The sequence below is a fragment of the Staurois parvus genome, unplaced genomic scaffold (assembly GCF_062004578.1).
Source record: "Staurois parvus isolate SC_StPar_1 unplaced genomic scaffold, SC_StPar_1.0 ptg000818l, whole genome shotgun sequence".
Lineage (NCBI taxonomy): Eukaryota > Metazoa > Chordata > Amphibia > Anura > Ranidae > Staurois > Staurois parvus.
In genome coordinates this window covers 11367369-11393116 of record NW_028318614.1, presented here as the reverse complement: position 1 = coordinate 11393116, position 25748 = coordinate 11367369, and the positions used below count along the sequence as shown (strand labels likewise).

The 25748-nt window shown below is 42.5% G+C and overlaps 1 protein-coding gene across 2 annotated transcripts; it reads right to left on the bottom strand.

The window, feature by feature from the left end:
* Positions 1-7673: 7673 nt before the first annotated feature.
* Positions 7674-19308, bottom strand: TNNI2 (troponin I2, fast skeletal type). Of its 2 annotated transcripts, none has more exons than XM_089655062.1 (6): positions 19209-19308; positions 16034-16092; positions 12913-13041; positions 9942-10031; positions 8610-8786; positions 7674-8148 (listed from the first exon to the last, which is right to left on the bottom strand). In XM_089655062.1, exons 2-6 carry the CDS (start codon positions 16070-16072, stop codon positions 8053-8055), a joined length of 531 nt encoding a protein of 176 aa, XP_089511188.1. In that variant the 5' UTR covers positions 16073-16092; positions 19209-19308; the 3' UTR covers positions 7674-8052. The 2 variants fall into 2 exon arrangements, with proteins under 2 accessions (XP_089511188.1, XP_089511189.1); XM_089655063.1 differs by lacking the exon at positions 19209-19308 and adding an exon at positions 16193-16281.
* Between the last annotated feature and the right edge of the window lie 6440 nt (positions 19309-25748).

Below are 25748 nucleotides of genomic sequence, written 5' to 3'. Positions count from 1 at the left end.
AACCTATTAGATTGTAAGGTCTTATGATCAGGGCCCTCTTAACCCTCTTGTATTTTATTGTATTTAAACTGTACTGACTCCCTTTATATTGTGAAGCGCTGTGTAAACTCTTGGCGTTATATTATTCCTGTATAATAACAGTCCTGTCGTCGCACACCTCACCTGGCCTGTATTTTTAGCAATTAAGAGCAGCCTCTGTGTCAAGGTCCTACCTTTTCCCAGAGGTTATGCTGCTCCATGTGCTGGCATCCATCTTGGATTTCTGCAGAGCATGGTGGGAGTCTTTTATGCCTTCAGGCCTCTGCGGTCCATCCCCCAGAGGGGTGTGGTTGATCACATATAAGCCTGTTGTCCGCACGTGCCCTTTGCATTCGTGTCTTGTATGTTCTTGTTGCAACAAGCTCTGTTTCTACTCTTGTGGCTCTCCTGGAAACTGACTCGGCTTTTGACTAGACTATTCTCTTCGTTATCCCTTTATCTAACCTCCCGTTGCTGAACCCGGCTTGTGACCCCTTATTCTTGTCTACCGTTCTGTACTGTCTGTCCCGTTGTTATGGACCCGGCCTGCCCGACTACGCTATTGTCTTCTGGTTCCTACCAGCTATACGCCATTGGCGGCGGCCATTACCGCAGCTGGGGTGTCTCGGGGGCCGCGACCTGGTCCCTGGCTGCGTCAAGTCCATCTCCACCATCGGGCCCTGGTGAAGGGCAGCCTGAGACTTAGACTCCGGTCTGTGGGTGGTGGTTGTCGTCAGTCGGTGCGTGACCCTGCCATTAGGCCTGCCTGTCCGTTCCACAGCTCCGGTCCTGACACTCTACTCGATCCATCCAAACCATGCCCCCAAAATGATTTGCCCCTGGGGTTTAATCATGGAAGGGGGCATGGCTTGGATGAATCGTGCTGAGGCTGCTTTTACTTGCTAACCACTCGGGTCGGGCGGGGGTGTGCGAAGGTCAGGCTATTTCTTCCTATTTCTGAAGCGTGCTTTGGGTCTAGATGAACCTTTCCCCAGCCTGCACCCTCCATAGTCGATGGCATCCAATTCATCGGACCTTCTTAGCCTGAGCGGGGGCCACTAAGCATTTATTGTGGTTTAAAATGGTGTTGAAAATCTTTGGATTTTGATTAGGAAAATCCAAATCTGTGTGGTTGATGTTTCCTTTGAGAGTGATCAGCCTTCAACCTCATTCAACAGATCTACAGACAGGCAGTTGATTGGGTGTCTCTTATAACATATGAGAAGGTGGTTTTGCTTTGCACTGCAATGGCCCAACTATTCAGGCTGTGCCTATCTCCGTCGCTATCTCAATCATTCCAGTGACTTCCATTAGGATGTACTTTCTGCAGCTAGACCCTGTTTGAATGTGTAGAGCCCTGTGTATTCATATAAAGGTCTATTTTACAATTATGACTGAAGGGTATATACAGTATAAAATAGAATTCCGGGAAGATTCTTTAAAAAATAATGCTGCTCTGTGTTCATTTAAATGTAATTTCATGCATTTTTCAATGTAAACCATGTATGTACCCAGATTGACCTGATATCAGCAATCCCCAATACAACAGTGCTCAGACCTGAAGAGGGAGAGGCAGCGGGAGCCAATCAAGGAAGGACTGAAAACATTTGACTTAAGGGTAAATACAGCTATCCTTTCATAATAATTACAAAATCACATCTCCTTAGATCGGCTTCCCTTGCAGCTCTTGGCATTTAGTCACACATAATCTGTGGGCTGCAATGGAAGTTCATGTTGGAAGGCTTCTCACTGTCAGTTGCTGTGATCATGGGCCTGAACAAGGCGAAAGGAGCTGCATAATGTCTGTTATGTGTCACTCACTGTGGGCCATACTTTCATCCATGTTAAATGGGGATGTCTCATAAGTCCCTTACTTAGGGCCACTAGCCCAACATACACTATATTGCCAAAAGTATTGAGCCAGCCCTCCAAGTCACTAGATTCAGGTGTTCCAGTCACCTCCATGGCCACAGGTGTATACAATCAAGCAACTAGGCATGCAGACTGCTTCTACAAACATTTTTGAAAGAATGATTCGCTTTCAGGAGCTCAGTGAATTCAAGTGTGGTACCGTGATAGGTTGCCACCTGTGCAGTAATGCCATCCATGAAATGTCCTTGCTAATAAATATTCCACGGTCAATATTCCATGGTTTGTATTATAACAAAGTGGAAGCAACTGGGAACAACAGCAACTCAGCCACAAAGTGGTAGGCCACGTAAAATGACAGAGCGGAGTCAGTGCATGCTGAAGCACACAGTGCGCAGAAGTCACCAACTGTGTGCAGAGTCAATAGCTAAAGACCTCCAAACTTTGTGTTGCCTTCAGATTTATAACAGCAACAGTGTGGAGAGAGTTTCATGGAATGGGTTTCCATGGCTGAGCAGCTACATCCAAGCCTTACATCACTAAGTGCAATGCAAAGCGTTGGATGCAGTGGTGTAAAGCACGCCGCCACTGGACTCTAAAGCAGTGGAGACGTGTTCTCTGCAGTGATCATGCTTATCTGTCTGGCAATCCAATGGACATGTCTGGGTTTGGAGGTTGCCAGGAGAATAGCACTTGCCTGACTGCATTGTGCCAAGTGTAAAGTTTGGTGGAGGCGGGATTATGGTGTCTGGTTGTTTTTTAGGGGCTGGGCTTGTCCCCTTAGTTCCAGTGAAGGGAACTCTTAAGGCGTTAGCATATCAAGACATTTTGGACAATTTCATGCTCCCAACTTTGTGGGAACCATTTGGGGATGGCCCCTTCCTGTTCCAACATGACTGAGCACCAGTGCACAAAGCAAGGTCCATAAAGACATGGATGAGTGAGTTTGGGGTGGAGGAGCTTGACTGGCCTGCACAGAGTCCTGACCTCAACCAGAACACCTTTGCAGAGACTGCGAGCCAGGCCTTCTCATCCCACATCAGTGCCTGACCTCACACATGCACTTCTGGAAGAATGGTCAAACATTCCCATAGATACACTCCTAAACCTTGTGGACAGCCTTCCCAGAAGAGTTGAAGCTGTTATAGCTGCAAAGGGTGGGCCAACTCAATATTGAACCCTATGGACTAAGAATTGGATGCCGTTAAATTTCATGTGCATGTAAAGGCAGGCGTCCCAATACTTTTGGCAATATAGTGTATGTTGTTGGACTTGCCCAGGGGCAAATGCCTCCCTGGCCTCCAACCTAGTCCTCTCCTTGCTACAGTGCTCATGTGCTGATAGGAGAATTGAGCAGATTGCCCGAGAGATGAGCTCATCAGTCTGCTACTTATTCTTAACTTGCAACAGGTTAAAAATCAAACAGGGCTGTACTGTGTGGCAGAACAGTGTAAATCTTAGAGCAGGACAGAAACACAAATCCTTTGGTGAGTAAAACAGTTCCCATTATGTATTTTATCTGTTTTCCTGGAGTTCGGATTTGGGATTATATCAATTGTTTTTGTTCATGTCTCTGTTGTTACCAGGGGCGGGCTGACCATTTGGGCACTGCCCGAGGGCCCAGGGTCAGTAGGGAGCCCCATGAGATGCCCCTAGTACCTTTTAATAGGCTTTTTTGGGTGTGGCTTGAGTGTGGGTGAGGACACAGGGGCCCCATGATCCCCTACTGCCCGGGGGCCCCATGAGTTGTCAGTCCGCCCCTGGTTGTTACATGGACATATGTTGTTAGATATCAATTTCTCATTGCTTTTTCTTTAATATATTTTCATTTTTCATGTTTGCTTTTTAGAACCAACTTACACTCGCTTTAAACTCAATTTAGGCTCAAGGATCTGAAACAGCTATAGACTTGCAGCGCTGCCATCGCACTGCATGAAAAACAAAAAAATTTAAATATAGCCTACACGAGATTGGTCTTAATCTTGTTTGACAACATTAAATATTAGTAGTCGCTGAAGGTGGTGACTGTAACCAGCTCAATATGCTGCTAAAAATGTGATAGTTCAGCAACCAAACAACAGAATTTCCTAATTTGTGATGACATAATCTTTTGTTTTAGCCCAGTTCCTTTTTTTCCTAGAAACAAAAACACTTGTGAGCCTGTAGATTCTAACATTGCCTGCGTGACTTATGTCATGTGATGGATGGACGAAGCTACAGTATGCCACTCTAGTTAGAGAACGCTGTTTGATCTGTTTTCTTTTTGACATTTATTGATGGAGAAAAAAATAATGAGTTGTGAATTTCCCCAGTATGGCTCAAAAATGATCACTCTAGATCTAGAGCGGCCTTTCTCAATCTTTTTAACATGGAGGAACCCTTGAAATAACTTTCAGGTCTCAGGGAACCTGCTTTATCTACAACTCACAGTGCATAGGTATGGTGGTCAATGTGAAGAAAGCTCCTCACTTTTATGGTCAGTAGGAAGAATGCCCTTTTATTCAGGTATATAAAAACATCATTGGTGTCAATGGTAATTTATCCAAGAGTCAGAAATTCCTCATTGTTCATGGAATCCTGAGCAAACTCTGGAAGAACCCTAGCTGAGAAAGGCTACTCTAGATGAACCTTCAGCCAGTGGACTTCATCAAATTGAAAGAACTGGGTTCCCTGCATAAAGCAGCCAGTCAAATTCCTCTATGCACTCCTTAAATCTGTGGTAGGAGATAAATAGCTTTTATGGTTATATAATGGTCTTATGTTTGTTGTCAATATTAAAGGAAAAAAGATAGATATACTAATTTTCTAACTTGTATGATCAAAATTAGAAACGGTATGTGGCTGGTTGCTATCAGGAAGCCCTATACCTTACTCAAGTGTTATATATACAGTGTGTACTATCTATCTATCTATCTATCTATTTATTATATATTCCAAAGGGTAACCATGGATCACCTGCAAAGAAATCCATACAAATCCACAACTGAAACTGGTATAAATAAAGGCACTCATGGGTCTTGCATAGGAGATAGATCAAAACAGCAGCAATTTTATTGTTGATGTTTTGATGAAACCCAGTCCATTTTTCTCAGGTCTTGGGAAAGATGAACTGAGCTTCATCTAAACATTGACAATAAAACCACTGCTGTTTTGACCGATCTCCTCTGCAAGACCCGTGAGTACCTCTATACCAGGGGCAGACTGACCATTTGGAAACTCAGGCACTGTCCGAGGGCTCGGGGTCAGTAGGGGGCCCCATGAGATGCCCCTGGTACCTTTTTCATAGGCTTTTTTCAGTTTGGGCAAGGACACAGGGGCCCCATGATCCCCTATTGCCCGGGGGCCCCATGAGTTGTCAGTCCGCCCCTGCACTATACTATATATATATATATATATATATATATATATATATATATATTGAAATAGCTATAGTTTTGATAGAATAGCTTTCTTCTTAGGATATCATGTTTGAACATCAGTGGCCGATTGTCATTCTTGAGCACAGGAACGTTCACATTTTCTTGCACCAGTAGTTATACTCACCTCTCTCCCACACACACACAACATCTATGTTCTCACAGAGCAGAATATTTTCTCTGACTTGTGGTTGTCTCTTCTTATATGAGGGCAGCATATTTCCTCTAGAGGAGGTTTACTTAGTTACATTTCTGCCTTCCAATACTCAACTGCCTACAATCAGCAACACTGTATAGACTTTGTAGAAACAAAGAAAAGGACTAGCAAGAATAGCTAGCATTTTGAAATGAAGATCAGCAATGGCAGCTTTCATATTTCTCATAATAAAGGTTTTCTTTAATACCATGCCTAACCTGGAAGAAGAATGCATTTCAGGGGCTTTACTGCATATTTGTTCTTGGTCAGTGACACAGAGGATCAGCATGATAGCTGATTTAAAAGGAGGTCAGTAATTGCAGTCTGTATATTTTTCTTATGATACGCTTACTTTAAGCCATGTGAACCAGTCAGCAGAGATAGGTTAAGGCAGGATGAGTACTTAGGCAAGGGTAAAGCTTTGGCCCCACCAACCCTTTGATTAAAATTGATAAGACTTTAAATATGCACAGAGAAGCTGCCTCGTCTGCATTTGCTGTACTAACACTGCCTGCCCCACACACCCCTATAAGTGGATCATTCCCTATAAAAAGAAAGACTGGTGCACAGCTTTGATCTCCATTGTTTACTGTAGGAGTATGAGGTTGTAGCTGGGCCCTGGATTCCTGGCTAGGCTGCCTTGTGGATGATCTGGCACTGCCAGTCACATGAAAGTTTAAAGTGGTTGTAAACCTCAGACATGAATTATGAACAAAGCTTATCCCTCTATTGTGTGTACTTGTCTTCAGAGCACTAAGTGTCATTTCTGTCTGCTGCCTTGTTCCTCTGCTATCAAAATTAATCACTTCTGACAAGTTTACCAGACACCAAGAGAAAATTGGTGACAGGAGGAACCTCCAGCAGATTGACAGCTTTATCTCTGTTCCTGTGTGCTGTGTGGAGGGGGGTGGGTCTCTTCCCACCCAGGGGCGGACTGACAACTCATGGGGCCCCCGGGAAATAGGGGATCATGGGGCCCCTGTGTCCTTGCCCACACTCAAAACACACCCAAAAAAGCCTATAAAAGGTACCAGGGGCATTTCATGGGGCCCCCTATTGACCCCGGGCCCTCGGGCAGTGCCCGAGTGCTCAAATGGTCAGTTCGCCCCTGTTCCCACCAATCGGCTCTCAGAGCTTTCCTCACTGAGCTCTGCAGAGTGTAACATAAGCTTTCTGCCCTCTTTTTCTGACAGTTCTACAAGATTTTGGCACTTTGGATGTAGAGAAGAGAAGACTGCAGATAGACAGATGCAACTTATGTAGGAGGATTTGTTTAATCTCTGTGTTTCACCTGAGGCCAGTCATTTCACTGGGTGTATGTGAGGGTTTACAACCACTTTAAGGTAGTCAGATCAGTAAGTGAATGTTCTGAATGCTTGTCATGGAATATAGTACTTTGAACATGTACTCTGTAAATGTTATGACTGATTTAAAAAGACCAAAGAAATTAGCTAAAGAGTGTGATTAGAGTATGGCATCAAAAAGGGCACTGGGTACACTTTCTTGATGCTTGTGATTTTTCCCAGGTGCACTGGGGGAGATTTACTAAACCTGGAGAGTGCAAAATCTGGTGCAGCTCTGCATAGAAACCAATCAACTTCCATATTTTACTGTCAAAAGCTTAATTGAACAAGCTGAAGTTGGAAGCTGATTGGCTACCATGCACAACTGCATCATATTCTGAGTGCTCCAGTATTAGTAAATTTCCTCCACTGTGTGCATAAAAAGTACTGAGCTGAACCAATGTTAGCATCGCAGAGGTACAGGATTCTGTTATGCACTTAGCCCCTGATTGTACACAGCCCAAAAGATTTGCTCTGAATGCTATCTTTAGGTTTGGCGGAGCACACCCTGGTATTCAGCCACTTGCAAACATCATTTTCTAATATTCCAAGATAATGGTATTAATTATCATTTTTATACTACAATCCTCCATGCTAAAATGTATATTTTAATATATATCTTCTACCCTGTGCATTTCTTGCTTTTGACATATTAACACCACACTGTCCATACAAACATTGCCCTGGTAATTACTAATGTTGTCAAGAAAGACCTCTTTCCATCCCCACAACTTTCTTATCACAGGAATCACTTCTTCCTTCCAGCGGCAGTGGTATTTCCAGTAGTAAGATCTGACATCAAAGAGAAATGAACAGAGAAGACCCGGCCAGTGACCCCGACAAAATAAGAGTGACGTCACCTACGCATCAGGTATCACAAGCCATAAAGGACGTCACAAGCTTTATTTACACGGTTCTCACGTCCACATAACACAGCACCTGCAGAACCAGACTGTGGCTTAAAACAGAGGGGAACTCTGCAGCCCCCCTCAGCAGTCCAAAACATACTGTAAGACATTCTCTTGGGTTTAAATTGAGGAGAGTACAAGGAAGAAGTAAGACTTCATTAACCCCTTGGCTGCCGTACGTGTGTGTAAGTCAAGCAGCAGAGGGGTTAACCCTCGGGATGCCAGGGAAACGCTGTGATATGGTGAAGCGGGTGTCTTTGGCAGCTTGGGGTTGAAGATAACTATGGTCATGGTAAAGTGGCTTAAGCCTCAGACTCGAACATCTTCTTTCTGCCTTCCATGCCGGATTTCTCTTCAATGTTCTTACGCCAGTCACCAACATCACGGAGATCCTTCTCCTGAGGACAGAGAAAAACACAAGAATTAGATTTGCTCTAACCTTCTACTGAATGTGCTCTGACTGTCTGGCTGTACAGTTGTCTCCATTATACTTGCCCTGTCCATACTTAAAGGCCCATTAAGGAATATCTAACTTCAATAAATGTTATTCTATTTTGAATAGTGTAGGGAATAATTAAAACCCCCTATAAGGTTTTTTTGACATCTGTGTCTCAATTCCTTTTTTTTGTGCTGAGAAAAAATCTCGAAGTGAAAAGAAATCAAACAAGTCACTGGTATTGGAAGATTTCCCCACTACTGCCATCCCAGAGACAATAGTCACAAGGCCAAATAGAGAGGGTGAATCTTCGTAACGGGACTCAGTGCTTATATTCCGTTTCTTAGAGATGCTACTGTACTTTGACAGTTATTGATAATTCTTTTCAATAAAGTGATGGAGTGTGTTTAGCTGAAATCTCACCTTGTCAGTGTCCTCTTTCTTGACCTGCTTGAGGTTGGCACGGAGCTCCATGTTGACCTTGTGTTTGGAACCCAGCAAGGCACGGAGCATAGCGTCAGCAGACATACGCACACGCTTGAGTGCCGGCCTCTTGAATTTACCTCTAAGGTCAAAGATTTTCTGGTTTAAGTCTTCCAGCTGCAAACAAAATCAAAGAAAGTTTCGGTTAGAGATTTAATTTTTTTTAATGAAGGCATATTCCTCTATCCACACCTTGAATGTGTGAATGGGGGAGTGGAGACATTTTATTTCATTCAACCTGCTGGTTGAACAACAAAATGCATAATGTATAGGCTACCTTAGTTCCCATGTACATTACAGACTCAGATGATGGTCTAACATTACATTTATAGATTTTCCACAACAGAACAAAAAAGCTATTGAGAAATCCAGCAGCAAAAGAGTGACACCTCTTCAAGATAAAAAAAGCAATGGGTGATACAACAAGATATGCTTGTGCAGGTCTGCTTCCCTGTAGACTGCCCATAAACAACCAAATCATATGGGCACCAGCTCTACCTGCCCCTTTCCATCTCCCTGGCACAACCAGATGTGTTGTGCCAGTTTCTTTGTACAGTGCTTTGTTATGATTTTATAATAAGTGACCAATTCATTTAATCATTGGTCTGCCTGCTACCTCCCACTTCTAGAATGAGATGTGCCACCTAGGTCTCCATAGTATCCCCAAAAATGAATAAAAAGTGACCAATACAAGTAGCTACCAGCACTGCTTGCCCCTTCCCACCTACTAAATGCATATCAGTGAATTGCATCCTTACTAACTGATAGTGAGGCACGCAGGGTGCCAGTGTGCAGGTTTATGGAGTTGCCTGATCTATGGGTGGTACTTTCATTTGTTTTCCTTAATACTGGTTTGCTCTTAGCAGTGGTACCCCTGCAATTATATGCACAGGAAAATCACATAACCATTGGATGTTAATCAGGTTTTTCACTATGATATCATTAAAACCTAATCAACAAGTTTTGATGATGTCCATGTATATCCAGTAGGTTGTCAAAGCATCCTAACAGTGACTATATATGCAAATGTCTCCCACAGAGCAAGGTGTAAGGAGATATCTTGCCATCACTGAATAAGTCACCTGGTCAGTGGAACCCACCATAGTCTTTGTTATTTATTTGATGAATACCTCTGATTTATAGATCAGTATACATTATCAACAACTGTCCAAATTCATTATAGACCACTTCCAATCGCTCCTTTTTTTCCCCTTAAGAGTGCAGAGGTGGTCTGAGGATAACAAGTTATGACTTAGCAAGTCAAAAATGTACCTCTTTGGAGCTCTTCTGGACTTTGACCTCCATGTCGTACCTCTCCTCATCAACCACATCAATCTTGGCATGTAACTTCTTGCAGAATTCCTGGATGAAGAAAGTTAACAAAGAAAGTAAATAAATATGTTTGATCTTCACTAATTGAATTGTTGTAGATGTATACACAATAGGAAATTGACATCTACATGGCACTAACTGGGTTAAGCACATGATTGACTTCTGAGTTTACCAAGAAATGTTTTTTAAAAATAATAGATTATGCTGTTAGAAAAGCTATTGCTGTACAAAATGTTTCTAGAGCTGGGTATTTTTTTGACATGTTTCATAGTAAGAACATTTGTTCATTTTTCTGATCGTTAGTGGGGTCAAATCAATGTTCATTTTCAACCACAGCTATGAGAAAAACTCAAAGGAGCAGGATGGAATTTTTTTCTCAGATGTACAAATTCCTTACAGTGTATGTGGTTTCATTTAGTCTACTCATTCCAAAATCAAATGTTAAAAGCAAATGTACTTAGAATGTTTGTACTAATTTTTGTTTACAATTTTACTAGAGTGTACCCAGCTTACTGTAATATGTAGATATAACACAAAATATTTCTACACATTTACCTTCAGTTATTGAGAAATTAATTACATCCCTGTGGAAGTTGTTGACCCTTTTTAACATATCTATTAATCGGCTTGTATACAACCAGCCTGTCGGGTTTTCCTAAACAATCAATGCCACAGTGGGGAAATGTCCACCGTTAATGTATGGATGGGGAAATTGGATCATTTTCTTTGTTCAGCCGACTGCTTGAACAAAAAAAAAAAATTTCAATGTATTGGCTGCCTTAGAGAGCCCTATTGATCCTGGCATGATAACACCGGAGTGTCCAACCTGCAGACCACCTGTCGCACGCAGCCTACGTGTCGCATGCAGCCTAAGATGGCTATGAATATGGTCCAATATAAATGTGTAAACGTCCTAAAAGTGTTGATTTTTGGGGTGGAATTTTTGTCAGAATGTGTTTAAAATAAGCGAACACAAGTCGCCGAATAAAAATTTGCCGGTGTTTTTTTACTGGAATTTTAGAAGTTTTATCTTCCAAAAAAACTCTCACTCTTTACAATCACGCCTTATTCGTATCATCAGTTTTTTGGCAGCACCTATTTTCAAGGATGAAGCACATGAAGGGCAACATTACAGCCAAAATATCTGATGAGCACCTTGAGAATTAATTTAGAATTGCTACTACATTCATCGAACCAGATATTCATGCATTCGTTTATCAAAAACAGTGTCAAAAATTGCACTAATTTTATGTTGGCCTGGTTTACTTTTATACTAAAAAATATTTTAAAAAATAAAGTTTTATTACTCAGATAGGTGCATTATCTATATCAGTGATTTTTAACTTGTGATCTGACCGACTTTTTCTGTTCATCAACTATCCTTATTGTTAGTGTATTTTATGTGTGGCCCAAGACAATTCCTCTTCTTGCAATGTGGCCCAGGAAAATCAAAAGATCGGATGCCCCTGCCTTAGGAGGTTCCAAGTATTCCCATCTATCCTAGAACACTGGGTTCTAATTTCATGGATTTGAAGTGGTGATAAATGTAGAGGTGTAATTACTTTTTCCATATGATAAATCAGCATTTTTGGTCATTTGGATATTAAAATGAATACACCATATCATGTGCATGCATCATATGTTCAAGTATGTCACCTCTATCTGCGAGTACTATTTGAATTAAGATCTAATGTTTACCTGTTCAAATATGTTGAAAAAGTCAACAGTTTTTATTGGGGTGTACTTACTTTTTCACACTCTTACATTTAGATGATCCAAGCCAGCACCATAGAGTAACATCTACTTTTAGCTTGACCTGCTATTACTGGTAGAACATTGTTTTGTACAATCTTCTGTACCCCATAGCACAGATAATAACCAGATCACTGTGCCTGTTTTATCAAAATTTAAAAGATTAGAAGGTGTTAGGCAGTATTTTGTCCATAGCAGTCAATCAGATCTCCCTTCTTACTCCCTCAGATACATTTGGAAGGAGGAAAGGGAGAATATGATTGATGTTTATGCACAATGCAGACGGTCTTTCCTTGATAACTTTGATAATGAAGCCTGCTGTCAGGCTTATTCACTAAGAAAGGGAGATCACCAATGGCAATCTATAGGAAACCACTTCCTATCTGACAGTGAAGGAGTCTTAAGTCCTACCAAAGACATGCTGGTAGGTAATTGGCTCCTGTCTAAATTTTCCCTAGTATTTGTATGTATGAATGTGAGTTAGGGACCATAGACTGTAAGCTCCATGAGGGTTAGGGACTAATATGAATGTACAATATACACTCACCGACCACTTTATTAGGTACACCTGTTCAATTGATTGGTAACACAATTTGCTAATCAGCCAATTACATCTCAATGCATTTAGGCATCTAGACACGGTGAAGAGGACCAAACCGAGCATCAGAATGGGGAAGAACAAGGATTTGGTTGTTGGTGTCAGATGGGCTGGTCTGAATATTTCAAAAACTGCTGATCTACTGGGATTTTCACATACAACTATCTCTAGGGTTTACAGAGAATGGTCCAAAAAAGAGAAAATATCCAGTAAGCAGCAGTTGTGTGGATGAAAATGTCTTGTTGATGTCAGAGGTCAGAGGAGAATGGGCATTTGATTTCAGCTGCAACAATCAGATGGTAGGGTCAGAATTTGGCTTATGAAAGCATGGATCCATTCTACCTTGTATCACGGTTCAGGCTGCTGGAGGTGGTGGTGGTGTAATGGTGTGGGGGATATTTTCTTGGCACAAGCAAGTTGTACCTAATAAAGTTGCGGGTGAGTGTATGTAAAGTTCTGCGTGAATTGACAGCTCTATATATTTACCAGTAATAATAATAATATATGTTTAGTATGTCACCCTAGCTGGCAAAGTCCCTGTTTCTGGACAGTTGTTGGTACCTGCAGATCCTGCAAGGAATGTGGGACGCTCAGAGGGGGGCAGTGTTCAGACAGGTAACTTTGTTTCTCAGCAGCGATGTCAACTTCTTCCTTCTCTAGAGCGGTTTTTGCCACCTGGAGCATCAAGCTCTGTCCGTAGAAAATAAAGAGTGTTAGAAAGCAGCACATTTATAATGCCTTTAACGAGTAAGTTACACTGCGGGCTCCTGGAGTAAGGGAGCATGAGATTCATGACTTTTTTTGCAATCCATTAGAGCGGGATGGCAGTGCAGCTGGTGTAAAGTTGCTCTGTTGTTGAAGTCTTGAGTTTACATCCAAGTACACCTAGACTACACCTTCTCAAGTAGTCAAACATATAGGCTAGTTTAGTAAGCACTTCAAAGAACAAGTATTGGAAAAGTGCCTTTACTTCAAGAATTCAACCAAGCCATCTTTTAAAGTGTACATATAGCCAAGACTTTTTGTTTTTTTTTAGATTTTTGATAGAGAAAGGAAGGGTTAACACCTGCCAATTTATTTTTTGCAGCCTATGTCCCATTGGGGATATGTTCCTTTGCTTCTTGTCCCAGAGATGGAGCAAGAAGTGAGAGGAAAGCTCTACAAAATGAGAAATGCCATCTTAGTTGTCCCCGGCCTGGAACAGATGCCCCCAATGAAGGATTTACCCAGATCTCTTGTTCAGGTGACAGCTGTAAGATTTTTGGGTGTTAATGGTCACCAGGACAAATACAGAGGTTGACACAGATGGAAATAAAAACCTGGCAGGTTTTCTATTTCCTACTCTATCCAAAACTAAAAGAAAAAAGTTTTGGCTATACTTACACTTTAACATCATTGATGCTCTTTGTATTACAGCTCTGAATACACCAGAAGTGGTAGCAGCATTGCTGGAAGGTTCTAGTAAGGAGTAATGGCTAAAGCTAGCCATAGATGGGTATAATTTCAAACGAAAATTCTTAGAAAAAGAAGGTTCTGAGAAATTTTGTTTGTTTTACTAATCATTTGTGGGCCAAATCAACGTTCATTTTTGATTGATGATAAAATCTAAAAGAGCAGGATGGAAAATCTTTCTCAAACAAACAGATTTCTGGCAATGTATGTAGTTTTCATTCAGTAAAGTCCATTTATTCCATAATCAAATGTTAAAAGCAAACAACATCTTTCGAACGACATTCGATTGTTCTAAGAATTTTTGTACAAAGTTTCCTAAGACATTTCTCAAGAATTTTCATTTGAAATTAACTAACCATCTACGGCTAGCTTAAGAAGAGGTCTAAGATCAATATAATAAACTTAGCCACAGATATGAGATACATTATGCTGATCCAGCTGTTTTTGCTCAGATTGTGCTCAGGCCTCTAATGTAATTCCAAAAAAAAAACTGGGAGTACATCACAGCTGTTTGAGGGTTATCTCGTGTATTCTATCATCACAGATCAAAAATGTACAATGTTTTCAGGCAAAGTCCTTCATCGGCTAATGGTTATTGTGTATGTATAGCCAAAACTTTTTTTAATTTTTCAATAGAGCAGGAAAGGGTTAAACTCTTGGCATTTTTTTTTGCTTTCTATGTCTGGCTGGGGATATTTACCTTCACATTATGTCCCTTAGGCACAACAGGAAGAAAGAGGAAGCCCTCACTTCAAAGGGCCCATTCATGTCTGTTCACTTATGGGCATTGCTTATTTTCACATGGCATAAGGCATGTTATGTCACATGTTAATGTACCCTGCGTTAAGGCATTCCATTCATTGTTGAAGGCATTGCCAAATCACCAGGGCGGACAGTAAAATCCACCTGCGGTATTTTTTTCTCACAGAGCGAACCACAACACGCAGAGGTGGAGGTGCTTTGGTGGGGCATACAAATGGAATGGCATCACAGCACACCAATGCACATAGCGTTCATTACATTACTGCAGGGCTGTGAATAAGCCATTCAACAGGTGTCCCCAAAACAGATGTCCCCAATGGAAGACCAATTCCCACCTCCTGTTCTAATATAGTCACAGAAGTTGGATCTACATAGTGAGGCACAGACCGCATTAAAAACTTGGCAGGGATTCTAACTTTCCCTACTCTATCCAAAACTAAAAATAAAACAAGTTTTGACTCTACATAAACTTTAGGGTAGATTTACTAAAGGCAAATAGACTGTGCACTTTGCAGTCGCACTCTTTAACAGCAGTTGCTCTAGAGCTTAGTAAATGAGCAGGAGCTCTGATGACTTCCATCATCCAATCGTGTGCAAACAAAAATGCAGTTTTTTTTATTTTCCTTGCAGGTGATTGGTTATTCTTTGTAAAGTGAAGCTTTATCTCATTTACTAAGCTCTGGAGCAACTGCATTTTGTAGATGAGTGTTTCCTTGATTGCTGTGGACTCTTTTGTAAATGTTGCACTCACACTTTGAGCCAAAGTAATATAAAAGTGCTACTAGATAATATTAAAAAAGTAATATAAAGTTCAGTTAGATAATATAAAAAAGTAATATAAAATGCAATTAGATAATATTAAAAAAAAGTAATATAAAATGCAATTAGATAAACTTCCAACACATCACAAGCTGTTAGGGTTTGTAGTAACCAATAGCAACCAATCAGAAAACAAATTTTAGAAAGTAGATGGATAGATCCTTGAAAGCAGATATTGAACTGGTTGCTACGGGTGAATACAGCCCACCACTTCCTATTGTGCTCCATACAGCGGGAGATTTACTAAAACTGGAGCACTCAGAATCTGGTGCAGCTGTGCATGGTAGCCAATCAACTTCTAACTTCAGCTTGTTCAGCTTTGACAATTAAACCTGGAAGTGGATTGTGTTCTATGCAGGACTGCACCAGATTTTGCACTCTCCAGTTTTAGTAAATCCCCCCAGTATATTAAGAGAAGAGAAAGCAAAGACTCACTTGGTAATGTTAGCAATTAGAGCCTCATGCCTACCCACACATAGTAACATACGCTCACACAAAAGGGCATTATAGTGAATATGTATAACAGGTATGTATATGTAATTTTGGGTTACATTAGAAAGCCATCATGTCATTTACAAATGTAACCTACATCATATTGGTTTTTCTCTTATGTGTTATAAGCAATCGTTGCTTAACCATTTTTTCTTACCTTCAGGTGTGTTCTACGGGAATTTGACATCTTAGACATCTTGGCGGTTTATGTGATACCTGCAAATGAAACACCAAGAATATCACGGTCAGTAGGTTCATTGTCTCTGATGTAAGCATTAAGACTGTATCGATGCCAAAAAAAACACCCAGCATGTACCGGTAAGTTCTGGAGTAAACTTTGGTCCTGACTTCTGCCTACAAAAATTTCGAAGTTCTAAACTGAATCCTTGGCTGTTCTTCTTTTTCAATCTTTCCCCACCCCCTAAATAGACCACGGCTGGGGGATCAGAGACACTGACACCTGCCTCCTCTTTTAAGTCACTCGATCTCATGGGAAGTATGAGAAACTGTAAGACTTTCCCAAAATATCTTGAAGAACCTTTAAGGAACGTCAGCTGTCTCTCCTCGTCCAAGTTGTGACTGCCCAGCAAATCTTCACTGGCAGCCCCCATCCCATAAAGAGGGCACAGGTGAAAATAGTGAGGATTATGTACTCCTGCTGCTTGATCCTCACACTGGACATATTTAGGGAGGTCTGATTTCATACCCCAAATAAAGAACATGCTGTACGCTCTTATAATGCTAAGAAGCTCTGTGCACCTACCCAGAGTCACCATGGTGAAAACTTTGGGATTTATTTAATAACAAAGCACGAGAGCAACGAACCCTTACCAACCAATCACAGCACAGCTTTCCTTAGGTGTGTGCTCCGACCAGTCCATGATTTTTGATTAGTCTCAAAGGGTTACTGCTCATTGCGCATATTACATAATGCCATTGGGTGCGTCATTACGAAATTCCTATGTGTAAACAAAGGGGCCTTTATAATATTTATCGGAAATCCTCACAACTTCTTAAATCAATTCAGACACACTGAAAAGTTCTATATATTATCTATAAAAAAAAAATAATCTCTGCATCCTCAGTAAAGTGAACACACAATGACATAAATTGATTAAAGCATCCACTGGAACCATAGCAGTAAGTGACAATTCCCAGTATACCACACAGCATGCTGAGGCTTGTGGTTCAACAGTTTCAAGAGACACCATACCTGATACATAATAGATCTACATGATTCAAGATGCCAATACCAAAAAAATTAGCTTGGCTACACAAGTACATTAATAATAAGTACCCAACATGTTGCAAAGTCTTAAAATGGCCGATAATGCTGAAAACTTAGAAATAGAGCTATTTAGATGAGTTGGTTTGATAAAGGCATAGAATATCACTGGCCAATATGGAGCTGCGTTCACTATAAATACCCAATTGCCTGGCCAAGCTAACAAAGATCTCTTCTAATGCAGCACTGGCAGCTCTCAAAAACATTTAATATAATTGACAGAAACATCATTAAAAATGCTTGTCAGTCTCTTCCTAAAACCAAACTGCAACATGATTTTCTTTTATTATTTACAGTTACTTATAAAGCCAATATGTCTATTTACACAGTGCTTTGCATACATATTATACATTCACATCAGTCCCTGGTTTAAAGAGCTTATAATCTAAGGTCCCTAATTCACATTCCTATATACAAATACTAGGGACAATTAAGACAGGAGCCAACCAGCATGTCTTTGCAGCGTGGGAGGAAAATTCAGTACCCGGAGGAAACCCATGCAGGCACAGGTAGAACATGCAAACTCCACACAGGTAGTGCCATGGTTGGGATTCGCACCAATGACCCTAGAGCTGCCAGGCTGAAGTGCTAACCATATTTTATATCAACTTTGCTCCACTGTTTTAAGAAAACAAGGTATCAGGAACACTAAAAAACCTTTTGCCATGCACAATACACAAAGTATGAAGACTCTAAGAAACCCCTACGAGTGTGAAAAATGCTTTTCATAAGAGATATGGCACTTTTTACAGTATATGTATATATGCTTATAATAGGTAAGCTTGTCTGATCAATCATTTTAACTCTAAAAAGTCATTTATTTCAGTGGAAGTCATTTTCTAAGCTGGAATGCCAAGAATTGGTCTACCACAACTTTTGGACCTCAAGACTATAGGTAGCTAGATGTATAGCAATCTGATTACTATGAATCATTGGAGCACTGTACAATCACTGATCATTGATGGTGATTCCACACTGCTGGTTGAGAGGCAGCATCATGAGGACCAGTTTATACTTCTTCATCCCAGCTCAAATCTGTCTATTAACTCAACATATTGCATGAAACTTTCCAGAATGTCAGATCTCTTAAAGTGCCCACGGAGCTCTCCCAGTGCCATGATTCCTATGCCAAGACATACCATACAAGTTTCTCTTCCCGTGTTTACCCAGCTTCAGGTTTCCAGTGAATGCGTGACAAGAGTTTCCAAAGACGATGACCATTTATAAAACGCATGCGGGTGAAAAAATGGCCAGTTTTTGTGAGTTGTATTTATTTTCGTTCAACGTGTATCTTATACATAAACTCCTACTCTACTACTTTTTAACTGTCATGCAAGGTATGTAATTATCAAAATAGCACTTTTTAGTAAAGAACAGAAATTCCATATTTGAGCACTTACCAGTTTTGTGAACTCCCCCTGACATTTTATACATCTGACAGTCTTACAAACCCGATGATGAATCTTAATTTCAACACACACACACCTCTTGTCTCCAGTTGGCTGGATGATAATATTGACTGCGCTAACAATTATAATTACCCTAATATATACCCTAAGATATGATACCATGACCATTAATTACCATATATGTAATTATAATTTCTATTTGGAATATGAATTCTTTTTATTGCAATATATATATATATATATATATATATTGTTTATGTTGGTTATTTCAACAGTTAATTACCAACTCTTTCTTAAACTCATTTTAAATATGAAATCTATCCTTATGCAATGTAATATTACACTGCATGTCTCTCACCAGGAAATGGTAATCTTGTGAAACTGGTGTTGTAAGAAAAATATGTTGATAGGGAATATGATACCATTGTATTCTCGGTATTAAGGAATGGCCAAGGCTTGGTCCTCATAAGCTCTGCGCATAAGGCCAGATAACAGTTGCCCACTTGCCAGCTGTTTTGGGGCCGTTCTGTCTCCCCCTGATATATACATAGAGTGCATACAGTTGTCTCTGAGGATTATTTTGCTGTAACATAAGCCCTAGGGTGCCTTATTTCCCTGGCCTGGGTTTTTTTTCTTACCTGTCCCTTGTGGACGGAGCCCTCAGAATGAAGCAGGGGTTGGACTGTAAGTGATGGACATTGAGGGGGGTATTAATATGCTGGGGGAGCCCTGGTCATTTGATTTCTAGCTCAGTAAGGACATGCAAACCCCCACCAGCCAATCACATGCCAGGAGACACAAATACTCAGGCCCTCCTACCCCAGCTCATCTTAAGACATCTTAACCCTTTGATTGCTTTAACATGGCATTAGATCACTGAAATCCTTAAATTTTTTTCATTGCCCCTGGATGAATACTTAAGATTTTTTTGGTTTTTGGTTTACCTCCCCTGACATATATACACACAGCCTTTTGTTAAAAAAAAAAAAAGTGGTGCCAGTGTCTCAAGTCACTTGCGCTGCATTAGTAGGGAAGCCCCTTGTCCTATTCTTGAACTAAGCCCACCTGTCTCTGTGTACAGCCAGTGATATATGATACTGTTGCCCATCCAGTCTATGACATTCCTTGCTATTTTATTACTGCTCATTCACACACCTCTGCCCCACAGTGTTCTCAAACATTCACTCTTGTTGCTCCCTGGGGACACTAATGAGTTAGTCAATATAGGAGAAAAAGCAGTAATGTGCTGCCCTCCACTGGACAATACACTAATTGCAAGTGCATCACCTCTACCCTTACAGGAGGTTCCTTACTGTACAGCTGGATATTCTCTAGCAGACTTTCAAACCCTATTGCAGGCCATAGATGGGCCGTTTATCGGCCGAAGCGAAAAATCGGTCGGACCCGCTGCCGATGCTGCCACCCATGTCCGCGAAAAACGGCCGATTTTCCAGCATGACTGATAAAAATAAATGAGATCCACGAAAAACAGCCGACAGGCTGGCCCCACTAAAGGCGTGGTTATCGGCCGATTTTTCGTGTGGACGAAAATTCGGCCGATAATTGACCCGTCTATGGCCTGCATATGTTACCAGTTGTATATTCTGGAGCTGATTACTAAAAGAATAAAGGCCATGGACTAAGCAATTATGTGCTAGGAAGCATTAATTATTTTACGTTTGCCCCGCACATGATTGAGAATTCAAGGTCCTTGTACACTTGAGCTCAAAAATGCTGCTTTTACAGGTGTTGGAGATTTTTTTTTTTTACTGCTGCCTCTAAACGCCCCTCCATGTTAGCCCATCAGTGTAGCCTATCAGTGCCCATCATTTCTGCATATCAGTGCAGCATCATCAGTGCCTCCTCATCAATGCCTACCAGTGCTACATCATCAGTGCAGCCTATCAGTGCCCATCAGTGCTGTATACCTGTGCCACCTCATCAGTGCCTCATCATTAATGCCTACCAGTGCTGCCTCATCAGTGCAGTCTATCTGTGCCACCTCATCAGTGCCCACATAAACTACTAAATGCCTGTAGGAGAAAAAGTGTCATAGAGAATACAATGTGCATGTGCCCTCAAAGTGAACGCAGCATTATTTGTGTGCTTTTCAAAATGAACATACACTTTCAAAGTGAACATTTCTTTGCTATGTGATCGGAGTGATTCCTACATACCTCCCAACGTTCTAAAAATAGGAAAAGAAGGACACACAGAAAACACAACGTACAGCGGGAAAAATAAGTATTGAACACATCACCATTTTTCTCAGAAAATATATTTCTAAAGGTGCTATTGACATGAAATTTTCACCACGTCAGCAATGTACATGTGTCTCTGTGTCTTTGCTTATACAATTATAGGGGATATTAACCTCTTGCCAACCGCGCTATAGCTGAATGATGGCTACAGCGCAGTTGTCCAGTTCTGGGAGGACGTCATATGACATCTTCCAGAACACGTCCTGGGTGGCGCACACCCAGCACTGTCCGTGATCGCTGTGTCCTACAGTCCAATGACATGGCAGATCATGGAGTAAATATAGTTGCCGGTTATCGATTGCACTGTCACAGCGTGAGGAAAGTACTGCTGATAACCGGCAGCTGTCACAGAGCAGATCGACACTGATCATCAGGGCACTGATCAGTACCCAGATGATCAGTGCCCAGCAGGGGCGTCCCTAGGGTTGGTGTCACCCGGTGCGGTAACACTTGGTGACACCCCCTCCGACGATCCCCGCAGAATGGATCTGATCTGCAGATTGAGCATAATGGATTGGACTCCGATCCATTATGATCAATACGCAGATCCGATCCATCCTGCGGGGATCGTCGGCTTTCTTTACAGCTTACCTTTTCTTGGAGCTGGTCCAGGACGACTGCGCATGTACCGGTTTCAGGCACAATCAATCGATGATAGCAGTAGTTCTATCATCAATTGATCGTGCCTGAAACCGGAACATGCGCAGTTGCTTCAGGGGGACATATCTACATGGAAGCAGTAGTGTATTTAGATTTTGTGCTGCCCTAGGCAACACAAAAATTTTGCGGCCCCCCTCCCCAATGAGAGAGCGAGAGAGTTCAATAAGTGTGTGTATGTATATATGATTCTCTCTCCCTTTCTTTGTGTTCTCTCTCTCTTCCCCCCCCTCGCTCTCTCTGCCTCTCCCCCCTCTCTCTCCCTCTTCACCCCCCTCTCTCTCCCCCCCATCTCTCCCCCTCTCTCTTTCTCCCCCCCCTCTCTTTCCCCCCTCTCTCTTTCTCCCCCCCCTCTCTTTCCCCCCCTCTCTCTTTCTCCCCCTCTCTCTTCCCCCCCCTCTCTCTTTCCCCCCCTCTCTCTCTTCTCCCCCTTTCTCTCTTCCCCCCCTCTCTCTCTATTTCTCCCCCATCTCTCCCCCTCTCCTTCTCCCCCCTCTCTCTTTCTCCCCCCTCCCTTTCTCCCCCTCTCTCTTTCTCCCCCCTCTCTCTTTCTCCCCCCCTCTCTCTCTGCCCCCCCCTCTCTCTTTCTTCCCCCTCTCTCTTTCTCCCCTCCCTCTCTCTCTTCCCCCCCTCTCTTTCTCCCCCCTCTCTTCCCCCCCTCTCTTTCTCCCTCTCCCCCTCTCTCTTTCTCACTCTCTCTCTTTCTTCCTCTTTTTCTTTCTCTCTTCCTCCCTCTCTCTCTCTCCTCCCCCCTCCCTCCATCTCTCTCTTCCCTCTTCCTCTTTCTTCCTCTTTTTCTTTCTCTCTCCCCCCTCTCTTCACTCTCCCCCCTCTCTTCCTCCCCCCCTCTCTCTCTATCCCCGCCTCTCTTTCCTCCCTCTCCCTCTTCCCTTACTTTCTCCCCCCCCTCCCTCAGATCGTATGGGTCCACACCCACCCCTCCCCCCTCTCCAAGGGCTGCTGATCTCCATGCAGCAGGAAGGGGTGGGGGAGGTGTGTGCAGTCCCATACAATCTTTCAGTGATCAGTGTCATCTGCTGAATGGATGACAGGAGGGAGAGCCCACAAAAGACAACACAGCTCACCTCTTCTGGGCTCTTTCATCGCTTCTTTCCCTGCTCCAGGCATTCCCCTGGTCCTGGTTTGTCAGCTGCTGGAGGGAGACGTGCATGATTGTCGCTCTGAAACTGCCCTCCACCACATCGATCTTCTTGATCTACGCCGCTGCTCAAAGGGTCCCTTCTTGGTGGGGGAGGGGGGGCGGTGCCGCCCCCCTAAAAATTGCCACCCTAGGCAAACGCCTTGTTTGCCTCACGGTGGATATACCCCTGCATGGGAGACACATCTTGCCCATACACCGGTGTCACTCCGCAGGATTGTCCGCATGCAAGCTATACGGGGTGACACTGGAACCGCTCCAAGAAAAGGTAAGTTGTAAAGACAGCCGACGATCGTCAGCTTGCTTTACAGCTTAACGTTTTGTGGAGCGGGTCCGGTGTCACCCCGTGTGGTCGGTGTCACCTGGTGCGGACCGCACCCCTTGCACCTGCCTCGGGACGCCACTGGTGCCCAGCAGTGCCATCCACCAGTGCCCAGCAGTGCCTCCCACCAGTGCCCAGCAGTGCTGCTCAGAAGTGTCACCCAGCAGTTGCGCCCATCAGTGCCCAGCAGTGATGCTCATTAGTGCCCATCAATGCTGCCAGTCAGTGCCGTCAGTCAGTGCTGCCAGTCAGCGCCGCCCATCGGTGTCACCCATCAGTGATGCTCATCAGTGCCGTCAGTCAGTGCCGCCAGTCAGTGCTGTCAGTCAGTGCCACCAGTCAGCACCTCCCATCAGTGCCACCTATCAGTGCAGCATCATCAGTGCCTCCTCATCAATGCCCACCAGTGCTGCCTCATCAGAGCCACCTCATCAGTGCAGCCTATCAGTGCTGTCTATCTGTGCCACCTCACCAGTGCCCATCAGTGCTGCCTATCAGTGCAGCCTCAACGCAAATCAGTGAAGGAGAAAAATTACCTGCATGGATTAAAGTCACATGGAATATTTTGATACCACCTGTGCAACAGGATTTGTATGCAGCACAATTTTCTGACCAGTGTTTGTCAGACCCTCACCATCATATGAACACTTCCTTTGTTTTATGAATTTCACAGCCGCACTTGTTTAATTGCGCTCATTGTAGAGCTTCATTCAATCCTGTGTTATCACTTGTATTGCATATTTTCATATCAATTATCTTGAATAGTGCACTTTTATATATTAATTTTTTCAGTGCTGCACCAATTTTTGTGTATGTTTTATATAAGGTTTTGGGTTCCTTTTTAGTGCATTTGCTGCTGACCTCATCAAAGTCTTGAGCGCTCGCTAATCTTGTATTCAATATTTAGAAAAATTACCTGTTTGCAAAATGCTATAATAGAAACAAAGAAAACATTTTTTTTTCAAATTTTCTGCTCTTTTTTTGTTTATAGCACAAAAAAATAAAACACCCAGTGGCAATTAAATACCACCAAAATAAAACTCTATTTGTGTGAAAAAAATGATAAAAATTTCATATGGGTAGAATGTTGCATGACCGCGCAATTGTCATTCAAAGTGTGAGAGCGCTGAAAGCTGAAAATTGGCCTGGGCAGGAAGGGGGTATAAGTGCCCGGTAGGTAAGTGGTTAAGGCAATGGCTCTAGATATGTTATATTATGGCTTGTCTAGCTATGGGTGGCCCCGCTGGCCTTTCTATATTTGAGGAATATTGATCGTTCAACTGCCGCCTTGGAATCTCACTTCCTAACTGAAGACGACCAACCAAAAATGTATTATATTGCAGCTTAACAATCATTAGATGTGGTGGCTGCATCTGTTTTCCTTTCTTTGGCTTTTTCTCCCCAGTTTTCACTTGGTGATATGGCCAGTAACACATCTCTGGTGTAGTGAGACACAACTCTGGATGAAGGAGCACAGGTGGCACAGTAGACAGCAGCATTATCGGTCTGGGGGAAGGGGGAGAGGTAGTGTTAAATGCATTAGCAGACTTTAATACACTAACAAACTGAAGCCAACCTCCAGCTAACACTTTATAATCCATTACAGTAAACAGTTTTTTTTTTCCTTTTGGGATAAAGGTTTTGCATGAATAAATAAACGCTGATCATGTTAATCACCCCTGCCAGTGTTAAGTGGTTTATCTCATTCAGGTAAACTGAAGCTTTCTGCTGGAGATTGAGCTTTTGAAAAATAACAGACTTGCTGGCTGGATCATCCGATGAAAATAGGAATGAAAAATGGAAACTAATACGGCCATCACATCTACGAATTGGTAGGCTGCAATATAATACATGTTTGCTTTTAGGGTAAAAGTTTTACTAAACCCAGTACCTTGCATTCACTATATCTGATCTTCCACAGTACACAGAACATGGATATGCAATTTTAGTAAACATAAACTGTTATATACATTTTCTCAGCAGCAGTATATAGCAGTCTTGTGACTTCTATCAGTGTCCAGCTAAGTACTGGTTAAACTTTGTAGGAGGAGTTTTCATTTTGCTCTGATTGTCCCATGAGGCTGCCTAACCCCTGACCTCTCTCTGGACAGTGCTGATTGGCCCTGTGATGATCACATGCACTTTCCCAAAGAAAAAAAACTCTCTAGCCATACCCACTACACTGAGCGTGCGCAGTGACTCCTAAGGCTCTGTATTATCAGCAGATGGGTTGGGGACAGTGGAAAAAGGGGAGGATCAGAGAAGACAGTATCAAACAGCCTTTTTACACAATGCAGAAGATTAACCCCTTTGGTTCCACAGTGAGCAGAACAAGCATGCTTTACTGCATATACAGACTGATTTTACTCTTGTGGGTTTAGTAAGACTTTAAATACTGCTTTCAGCTTGAGTCCTGGCTATATTTCTATTTGCTGATTGGTTGCTACTGTGTTCCTGCATCTGGCTGTTACCCCACGGTTCATAGTCGTCTGTCCCTCACACCCAACAGCTGGTTCTGCCTGCAACATTGGCCCTGGTGCCACTCTGTGGCCTCACATCAGCCATCAGCACCAATAGGGGTATTGGACAAGAAGTGCAAGAGAAGCCCACCTATTCAGCTTGATCTCCAACAGGTAAGTGACCAGGGGCGGACTGACCATTTGGGAACAAGGGCACTGCCTGAGGGTCCTGGGTCAGTAGGGGGCCCCATGAGATGCCCCTGGTACCTTTTTCATAGGCTTTTTTGGGTGTAGTTTGAGTGTGGGCGAGGACACCGGGG

What these genes read in the sequence shown, in the direction of transcription:
- TNNI2 (XM_089655062.1), bottom strand. Translation starts at nt 16,072, where the DNA reads ATGTCTAAGATGTCAAATTCCCGTAGAACACACCTGAAG. An exon ending in CCCGTAGAACACACCTGAAG is followed by an intron (nt 13,042 to 16,033) that starts GTAAGAAAAAAT and finishes TTCTACGGACAG; the next exon opens with AGCTTGATGCTCCAGGTGGC. An exon ending in TCCAGAAGAGCTCCAAAGAG is followed by an intron (nt 8,787 to 9,941) that starts GTACATTTTTGA and finishes TTTTGTTTGCAG; the next exon opens with CTGGAAGACTTAAACCAGAA.